The sequence below is a fragment of the Ipomoea triloba genome, chromosome 15 (assembly GCF_003576645.1).
Source record: "Ipomoea triloba cultivar NCNSP0323 chromosome 15, ASM357664v1".
Taxonomy (NCBI): Eukaryota; Viridiplantae; Streptophyta; class Magnoliopsida; order Solanales; family Convolvulaceae; genus Ipomoea; species Ipomoea triloba.
In genome coordinates this window covers 9934759-9945104 of record NC_044930.1, presented here as the reverse complement: position 1 = coordinate 9945104, position 10346 = coordinate 9934759, and the positions used below count along the sequence as shown (strand labels likewise).

The 10346-nt window shown below is 37.4% G+C and overlaps 1 protein-coding gene across 2 annotated transcripts; it reads left to right on the top strand.

Annotated features, from left to right (window-relative positions):
• The first annotated feature begins 224 nt into the window (after nt 1-224).
• Nucleotides 225-8586, top strand: LOC116007344. Of its 2 annotated transcripts, none has more exons than XM_031248003.1 (7): nt 225-543; nt 1146-1364; nt 1820-1906; nt 2561-2707; nt 3232-3258; nt 3354-3449; nt 8173-8586. In XM_031248003.1, exons 1-7 carry the CDS (start codon nt 322-324, stop codon nt 8371-8373), a joined length of 999 nt encoding a protein of 332 aa, XP_031103863.1. In that variant the 5' UTR covers nt 225-321; the 3' UTR covers nt 8374-8586. The 2 variants fall into 2 exon arrangements, with proteins under 2 accessions (XP_031103863.1, XP_031103864.1); XM_031248004.1 differs by having other exon boundaries at nt 387-543; nt 1135-1364.
• Nucleotides 8587-10346: the final 1760 nt, after the last annotated feature.

The window sequence follows — 10346 nt, the reverse complement described above, 5'->3', positions numbered from 1 at the left end:
GGAGTTATGAAATTGTGAACATGGACCCGGTCCATGGCATAACAATTGATAATTTGCCATTCCTGAGATAATGGGCCACAATTTGGGCCGATCCAAACTTGGTCAGAGGCGGTTTATTAGGCTTTAGATCCAATAAGCCGTAATAAGCTCGTACGACGTCGTATTCCCTCAGGCTCCACGACCTCTGCTCTGTAAAGTTTGTATGGCTGAAAATGGATATGAATTAACGCCATTAACGGTCGGTTTCCAGTTTTGTATCGAGCTTTCTATAAGAACGTTGTGTTTCGACTTTATGGATTCTGATTGTTCAGTGTTTGGATAATGAGTGCGGCTTGTTATGGGGGATTTCGACACCATCCCCGGTTGGGATTGTGCAATTCCAGGATAATGTGTTTATCGGAATCCGGCGGTGGAGAACGGTGGCAGGTACTGAAAAGAGTGGATGAGGAGCTGAGCAAAGGAGATGAAAGAACAGCACTGTCCCTAGTCAAAGACTTGCAAGGCAAACCCGGCGGCCTCAGATGTTTCGGCGCCGCCCGGCAGGTTCGTTTGCCCCAAAATATTACGTAGTACTTGTTCTATTTACTATTCATTGAAATTTTTAAATATATAAATTTTGAGATACTAATTTTAAGCTTAATATTAATTCTATTCCACTGTCATGTTTACTGTTCATTGTTTAAATCAATTCTTTTTTCTTTACTTATTTTCTTTAGTATTTTTTAGCTATTTTAAAAATTGATTTGTTATGTTTAATAGTACTTTTAATATAGTTTCTAGATATATAAATTTTATATGCCAGTAGTCTAATACTATACTTAACATTATCAGAAATCGAATTGAAAATAGTTTAAATCAAGGCATAATTAACCGAACCAAAAACATAAAATAGGACAAAGGAAATATTATGAAAATTTGAATTGAAAATAACTTCAGCCAAGCTTGTTAATCAAACTGGACACATAAATGAGACGGGGGAGTACTATACAGATAATACAATCCAAAGGTTTTCTAATGCTGATGGGTGTTCTTTTGCAATTGAGTTAATGATCTTCAGCGTATTCATGGATTTCTGAATTAATGTTGGAAAGTTGGGGTGTAAATTTTAGTATTCTACTGTAACCATTTGAATAGGTGCTTTGCAGATACCCCAGCGACTATATTCGTTGGAGGAGCTGAGATTGAATGGAATAGAAACCGTGTCTCTTTTATCACCAGTTGATGCCACACTGGGCTCCATAGAAAGAAACCTCCAAATTGCAGCTTTATCTGGTGGGATAGCCGCTTGGAATGTGCTAAACTTAAACCCTCAACAGATCCTCTTCATCTCTTTGGGACTTTTGTTTTTATTGACATTTGACTCGGTAAAGAAGTATAATTCTCTCTGGTGCTTTGCATAGTTTTGTTTTAATTTGGTGGATATTATGTTATGCTTGTTGGTGACCTTAAGGTATATACACTATGCTATTAAGTTCATTGCAAATCATAATGTGTTGTTATTCATATAATCATCTTCAGCTGCATGTCTTACAAGAGAGATTTTCACAATTTCACCTTATTCTTGTTCAATGAGAGAAAGTTAGAAGCTTTATTTGACTTGTGTTAAATTGCTTTGGAAAATATGCTCTCTTACTCTCTTTCAAGTAAGCACCAAAGTTAAAAGAAAAACTTTCTTGACCTGAGGAGGGTCCAAATGTACATTCTAATTTATCAGTTTTAATGTTTTCTTTTGAATGTTGTGTAAGTTATTTTAGTCCAAGTCTGCATTTCCAGGCTTTACCACACTCTAGTCTTTATTCAATCAATTGGTTTTGTATAGGTATCCTTTAATGGAGGGTTTGGTGCCTTGATTCTAGATACCATTGGTCATACCCTCAGCGAAAAATACCACAACAGGGTTATTCAGGTAAATACTCTCTTATAGTCATGCAGAAAGAATAGAAGATTTGCTGCAGTTTTGTAATGGCTGATGGCTGAACTTACACATTTGCTTGGACCCACAAGATATTCTAGGCATGGTCTAAACAATTGTGTGAGTTTGGATAACCCCAAAACCCTTTTGGGTGTAGGTAAACCTCGCCTTGTGACCCTAGCCAGCAAAGGATCACAAGGAAGTAAACCAGCCTAGGTTACCCATAACTAACCGGCTCAAACCAATGGGGCAAATGTGGGTCACTCAAATTCAATTGGGCTATAATGCACATGGGCCAAAAAAACACTAAAAGATTGAATCTAATCAATTAGCTAGTCTAACCCATGGCCTTATAAACTCATATGTCCTCTCTTATTTAATGTGGGACTCTTAACACTTAACTTCTCAAGAAACATCATGCGGACTACATAGAAGAATTTCTGCAGTTGGTTATTCCTTTTTTGATTGACATTTTCCAGTTGCTTTTTCCTCAAGATTTTTTTTTTCTTTTTTTTTTCTTCTATATCCCATTTAATAATGGAACAGCAATTTATTATCTCTTATAATTTATTGTCTTTTTTTATATTCCTCCTTTCTTTTTGATGGGGTGATTGAGTTATAAGTTTATCCTTTCCTGAATTGATTCAGCACGAAGCAGGGCATTTCTTGATTGCCTACTTGCTAGGAATCCTTCCTAGGGGGTACACACTTACCAGTTTGGAAGCTTTGAAGAAGGAAGGATCACTTAATGTTCAAGCTGGGACAGCATTTGTGGACTTTGAGTTCCTCGAGGAAGTAGGTTATCTTCTCATATTATAGTGACATTTTTTAGGATATTTAGGTATTTAACTGCAGTTAGTTTGCCATCTAAGAATGCTGATCTGTTTCCTATGTTATATAGCTTCCTGTACTGCTTATTGTTCTAGGCTGTATCTTAACTGTGTCCATCCTATTGGTGTGTATTGCAAAATCTTTAGGATTGTCTTCTACGTTTTCAGAGGTATTATTTTTGTTAGAATCAACCACTTACCACTACGCCAAAAGTTATAGCCAGTAGCGAATGCGCAACTTTATTTCGTAATACCGCCACATTTTCGAGAGACAGGGTGTTGGATTTGGCCCTTCAGGTCTCCGCCCAACAATCCCCCTAGCCGCCCGGTGCTGGACTTGGCCCTTCACCGGTCTTTGCCCAACAATTTTGTACTTGGTATTTGCCTTACATTGATACAGCTTTCCATAGCTGTTCATCAAGGTAGAAAATGGAAAAGCAAATCTAGCTTTATTTTCTTTTTAATTTAAACTTATCTCTTTGTTTGCAGGTAAATAAAGGACAAGTATCTGCCACGGTATGTATCTTGCTTTTGATATCTATGCATGATACATCCTCTTATGGCCGTCAGTGCTTTCCTTGTGAAAAAGATTTTAAAATGCTTGTTGGCAGATGCTGAACAGGTTTTCTTGCATTGCACTAGCAGGTGTAGCTACAGAGTATCTGCTATTCGGATGTGCAGAGGGAGGACTTACAGATATTAACCAGGTTTACACAGTTACTCTGCATTTCCATTTCCCTAGTGATGCTGACTTTTACACATTGCCAAGAATTATTTCCAGTTTTGGTCCCTGGACTATTAAGTCACACCCACATTTAGTCCGTAAGTATTATTTTTGCCACATTTGGTGCCAGTCTTCCGTTTTTTTAATGCTACATTAGATCCTTTTGATCAAATCACCAATTAAAAATAATTGGAATGTGTCGCATTATCAATTCAGAACCATACATTTTCCCGCCTAAAGATTCTAGGTGCTCAAGTATGGTTCTGACTTCTGAACTAGGAATGTTACACATTATGATCGTTTTGTATAGGATATTTGGTGAGGATTAAATGTGGCAAATAATGATAGTTGTGAACCAAATGTGGCAAAAATAACACTTGGAGACCAAATGTGGAAGTAACCTAATAGTCATGGGACCAAAAATAATTCCAATGCAAATTATTGAATAATGGAAACCTAGCCTATTCCTAGTAGGAATAAGATTGCCTAAATGTTTTGTATACATATAGTTCTTTTGTACAATTTGTAAGACAGAGAAATACAATAAACCTTTATTACCTTACATGGTATCAAAGTCTAAGATCACCAACTCTCTTGGAATCTTGTTGCGACAGTATGCCAAAAGTCCTGTCACCAACCACTGCCACACATGCCCTCACTTGCCACCAACAATCGGCAGAGCCATAACTAATTTTGCCCATATCTCCTTCTCCAGGTTTTCATTCACATTACCATTAGTTCCATTGAAATTGTGTTGTTCAATCAAGTTTCTTGTATTTTTTCTCCCATTACTGCTAGCCACCATCATCACAGGAAACAAACATAGTCGATTTTCTTTTCTAATTATCATCGGTCACTAAGGATCCAACACTTTTATAAGGAGCACTCTGGTCTCCCATGAATCAAAAGAGAAGAGGTATTTAATGCAAATTGAAATGAAACAAATTCTTTATTCTATAATGCAAAAGATGCAAAATAGTACAAGTTAAGGGTATTTGTAGGCATACCCCTCTCTAATCCTACCCTAATTAGACTGGAGGCGGCAGTGTGGGGTTCAAATCTTACTGCAATGTGGGGTTCAAATCTTACTGCAAACATGTATGGGAAAAAGGCCCAAGGATAATATTGGATCCCTTGTGTGCACATGAAGATTAGGATCTGACCGGTGGGTTGATTGAGCAACTCGCGATTTACCACAGGGTCCTGTGGGTTTAGGATTAGTCTAAAGAAGCTGGGATCACCTAATTATAAATAATAATAATAATAATAATAATAAAAAGAGAGGGGGGTGGGGGTAACCCCAACCAAAATGGCAATACATCCACACTCATAACTACAAGGTCACTAGTTCGAATCCTTGCCCCTTTAGTTTGAACCGATCAGCTATGGATAACCTAGGCTGATTTACTTCATTGTGGTCCTTTGCCGGCTAGGGTCGCAAGGCCGAGTTTACCTACCTACACCCGAAAGAGTTGTGGGGTTTCCCTCGTCATCCAAAACAAAAGAAAAAAAAAGAGGGGGGGGGTAGGGTAATCCCAGTCAAGATGGCAAGAGATCTACACTTGTAATCATAAGGTCAGGAGTTCAAATCTTTGTCCCTTGTTTTGAGTTGGTCAGCTATGGGTGACTTAGGCTGATTTAGCTATGGGTGACTTAGGCTGATTTAGCTATGGGTGACTTAGGCTGATTTACTTCTTTGTGATCCTTTGCCAGCTAGAGTTACAAGGCGTCCTTTGCCAGCTAGAGTTACAAGGCGTCCTTTGCCAGCTAGAGTTACAAGGCGAGGTTTACCTCGTCATCCAACGAAAAAAGAAAAACAAGAAAGAACTCACAACGAAAAAAGTCGTCATCCAACGAAAAAAGTCGTCATCCGACGAAAAAAGAAAAACAAGAAAGAACTCTTAGTGAGGATAACCCCAGCCAAGAACTCACAACGAAAAAAGTCGATAACCCCAGCCAAGTTGATTAAGTATACAAACTTGTAACCTTAGTGAGGATAACCCCAGCCAAGTTGGCTAAGGGTACAAACTTGTAACCACAAGATAACGAGTTTGAATTCTAGCCTTCTTGGTTTGAGCCGGTCAGCTATGGGCAACCTAAGCTGGCTTACCTCCTTGTAGTCCTTTGTTGAGTAGGGTCACAATGTGGGGTTTACCCAGTGCATACCCTAGGGTAATGGCTGTGGGTTTCCCTTGTCACCCAAAAAAAAAAAAGAAAAAAAGAAAGAGCTCTAGTGGGGGCAACTCCAACTAAGTTGGTTGAGCTGTTGGCTTGATAACCACAAGGTTCTAAGTTCGATTCCTAGTACGAGCGGTCTATTGGCTTTCTTAGTTTGAGTCGGTCAACTATGGACAACCTAGGCTGGTTAACCTCTTTGTGGTCCTTTGCCTGCTACTTTGCTAGGGCCATAAGGCGGGGTTTACCCATTGTACACCCTCAGGCTGCAGGTTACCCATGCACACCTAGTGCACACCCCATGCACAGGGTTCCAAGTTTGACTCCTAGTAGGAGCGGCCTATTGCTTTCTTGGTTTGAGGTGGTAAACTATGGCAACCTAGGTTAGTTAACCTCTTTGTGGTCCTTTGCTTGCTACTCTGCTAGGGCCATAAGGCGGGGTTTACCCAGTGCACATCCTCAAGCTGCGGGTTACCCAGTGCACACCTAGTGCACATCCTGTGCACACCCTGTGCACATGGCAGGTTTTCCTGTATATCAAAGAAAGAGCTCTCAGTCATTCCGTGACTAAGTGGGTGGAACATGATCTTGTACCTAAAAGTCACGAGTTCGATTCTTGCCAACACCCTTTTGGTCGAGCCTATCGCATGGGGACTTCCTAGTGCGATTTACTTCTCATGTGTGGTTTGCGGGCTATCGCACAGGAGCAGGGTTTACCCCGTGTACATTTCCGAGCAGCGGGTTTCTCTCATCACCAAAATAAAGAAAGGAAAGAGCTCTCAGTTTGGTTAATTATACAAGATAAAATTGGGCTAGGCCAAATTAGCCTAGGGTTTCCGGGTTGGAAAAATTCCAGTCCAACCCTTCAAAAAAGGGTTTAATGGCCCAATTTGGTTACCCGTTTTGTCTTTTATTTATTTATTTATTTATTTATTTATTAATTAAATTAGTAAACACATTGCTGAATTAGAGTTGCCCAAAAATGTGTGAATATAGAGGTTTCAAAGTGTGAATGTAGAGTATAGAAATCGTGAATGTAGACTTATGATTGTGTGAATGTAGAGTTGCCTAGAAATGTATGAATGTAGAGGTTTCAAAGTGTGAATGTAGAGTATAGAAATCGTGAATGTAGAGTTATGCATGTGTGAATCTGTAATAGAGTTAAGAAGTTCTAGCAACTTGTAGCCCTGTAATGTGTTAATGTGGAGTTCTTAAGTTGTGAATATAGAGTACAGGACCTGTGGATATAGAGTTTTGAATGCGTGAATGCATAACAGTGGTAATATAGTTACTAAACATATAATCCTGTAATGTGTGAATGTAGAGTTTACAAAGTGTGAATGTAGAGTATCATATAATCCTGTAATATGTGAATGTGGAGTTTACAAAGTGTGAATGTAGAGTATAGTGTATGTGAATGTAGAATATAGTGTATGTGAATGTAGACCCAGGTCCACCTTGCAAGGTGGACCTGGGTCCACGACATAACAATCCCAACTCTATCTAGAAGGCCTACGAGATATGTTATGAAATGTGGCACAAGGCATAATCTCTTTAGCAAGTTACCCATGGGTTAAATGGGTTGGGCTAAATTTGCCCATGTTTTTCAGGCTAGAAAATTCTATCCCAGCTCGTCAAAAAATGAGTTATGCTTGTTCTGATAGCTCTATCTATAAGGCCTATGAGACATGTTATGAAATGTGACACAAGGCTGAATCTCTTTATATGAATGATATTCAATGCCTTTATTCCAGTCTCCAATGTGCAGCTACTTGGAGATTAAATGGGCTAGGCCAAATTGACCTAGGGTTTTTTAAGTTGGAAAAATTCCAACTCATCAAAAAGGGGTTAAACAACCCAATTCAGTTACCCATTCAGCCATTCCGGCATTTCTATTTAGAAGGCTCATGAGACATTATGAAATGTGGCATAAGACAGAATCACTTGATACAAGTTACCCATGGGTTAAACCAATCGTTATACCATGGACCATGGTTTACATTGTAAGGTGGACCACAGACATACAAGTTCATTTTTAGTATGTTCATTATATTTTGATACAAGTTCAATTTTAGTGTACTACCTAAATATGAACCTATAATACACTAAAAGGAACTTGTATCAGTGATCCACCTTGCAATCCACGGTATAATTTGCCAGGTTAAACAAGTTGGCCTAAATTGGCTCAGATTTTTTAGGCTTAAAAAATTCTATCCCAGCTCATCAAAAAAGTGTTATGCTTGTTTTGACAGCTCTATCTATAAGGCCTATGAGAAATGTTATGAAATCTGGAACAAGGCTGAATCTCTTTATATGAATGATATTCAACACCTTTATTCTAGTCTCCCATATAGTTAATATTTAGTGTCTAGTAGATATGGGTATACCAGAATTCATTGGTTGAGTGGAAGCTTTTCAACAAGAATGTAATCATTGATGGATGGATCATGCCCTTACAGTCTGTTCACTGAGACAGATTGGATCATTTTATGTACTTAAAATGGCTAATCAAAACTTTCTTTGCATGGCAGTTGGACTTTCTACTGCAAAGCCTGGGGTTTACACAGAAAAAGGCAGATTCTCAGGTGAGATGGGCTGTACTGAACACTATACTCATTCTGCGCCGCCACGAGAATGCCCGAGCAAAGCTTGCCGAGGGAATGTCTGAGGGAAGATCTGTGGGCTTTTGCATTGACATTATAGAGAAAAGCATAAGTGATGATGACTTGTAATTCTGCTTATACTTTTGCCTTAAAAGAAGAGTAATCATTCATTTATATTTTTGCCTCTGTATTCTCATATCATGTATCAGAGTTTTCTTCTGCTTGTATGTATAATTTTCTTGCCTAAGCAATATGATGCCATGTAATGTGTACATATAGTCATTCTTGCAGGTACTACATTGAAATATAGATGCACATTTTAAGCAGACAATTTTCTTATTATTTTTTTTGGGTGATTTACATTTATATATACTTGTTATGTTCCTGTATTTCTTTGTAGCAACTTGGCATTCTAAATAGTAGCTTGAGCTCCTTCCCTATTGTAAAATGTAGTTTAGTTTTGGTTATTCTAGTCTGCTTATTAGCGGCTTTTACATTGGTAACTTGTGCATAAGTTTCATTTTCTTATATTTGGAATCCCTTTTATACTTCATTCCAACTAGCCATTTGAATTGCAGGGCATATTTTCGGTTAAGGTCTCTCAATGACCCCCCAAGTCTTCACACTACTACTGGAGCAAGACTTTAAGGTGATCAGTCAAGTTAACTGAACTAGTCTCGCAGAACAATTCACGATTTACCTTATACAAGGGCTCTTGGGTAGGGGTAGGTAGGGAAAAATATTACTCATATTTTTAACTTTTACTCTCTCTCATCAAATTTTGATGTTGACATTTTCATTAGGACCCACAGGATGAAGATAACTAATCATCAATTGTCACATCAGAGAGTAAAAATATGGAGTGCATGTAATAGAACCCGGTAGAAGGGGTTTAAGATTAATCTAATCTAAGCTGGATACTAATGTATCAAAAAATAAATAAAAATTAACCTGTCATGCATGTAAACTTGGAAGGGCGTACAAGTCAGGACGATTTCTTTTGGTTTCACCAAAGTATGACCTAACCCCAAATTCTCTAAATAAAAAGTGCAATACTGGTCAAACTAGGTAAAAGAAATCACAAATATATAATATGCAGATTGAAAAAGTAAGGAAAAAGAAGAGTACTGTTTTTGTACCCATTCACCATATTCTAGGCCATGAACAAGGACGTACAATTAGGAAAACGTGGTTACATTTGTTGTGTTAGAAATCTAGTTAGGGCAACACATGTATAATTAAATGTGTTAAGCATTTATTAATTAGCCAAGATTAAAGTTGTTTATTTAGTGCTCATGAAAAATTAGGGGTCATGGAAAAATTATTGTGAATATATCAAGAATATTTTTAATCTGATGAGGGGCCAAATTAGAAATTTTAATAAATACTTGTTAATTGTCCCCAATTGATATGTTTTTAATTTTTTAATGATTTGACGTGAGATCTTATATAGTTCAAAACAATTTTGAAGTTGAGATGTACAAATTTATAATACAAAGAGCATACGTTTTATATTATAAGTGCATAAATTTAATACTACAAGTCCATAAATTTATACTACTAGTTTATGAACTTATGAACTTATAGTGTAAAACTTGCGCACTTTGTAGTATAAATCTGTGCGCTTCAAAGTTAGAGATATTTACAAAAATGTCACCATATTTTTCTTAAAACTGATTTGGAAAGTGTATAAGTATATAATATCAAGTGCACATATTTATACTATCAAATCGACAAGTATATATACTATCAAGTGCATAAGCTTATACTAAAAAGTTTTAAAAAAATTTCTCTTTTTTTTTGAGTCATTGATCTGGACAGAACTCAAATCTCACCTTATTTTTGTTTTAATTGAATTGGGTGCCATCTCTCTCTATCTCCCACTCTCTCTCTCTCTCTCTCTCACACACACACACACACACACACACACACATATATATATATATATATTCCTACAAAAAGTAAGTGAGGACTAATCATAGTTGCCCATCGGGCTTCACCAATGATTGAGTGTTACCTTTTAGAATTATTTTAAAATTTCAAGTTATTAATATTTATAAAACTAACATTGCCCATTTTTCCCTTATTTTTCAACAGCCCAC

Bases quoted from the DNA above. Each gene is read 5' to 3' on its own strand.
- LOC116007344 (XM_031248003.1), top strand. From the start codon at position 322: ATGAGTGCGGCTTGTTATGGGGGATTTCGACACCATCCCCGGTTGGGA. The intron at 544-1,145 runs GTTCGTTTGCCC...GGTGCTTTGCAG, and splicing joins GTTTCGGCGCCGCCCGGCAG to ATACCCCAGCGACTATATTC. The intron at 1,365-1,819 runs GTAAAGAAGTAT...GGTTTTGTATAG, and splicing joins TTTTATTGACATTTGACTCG to GTATCCTTTAATGGAGGGTT.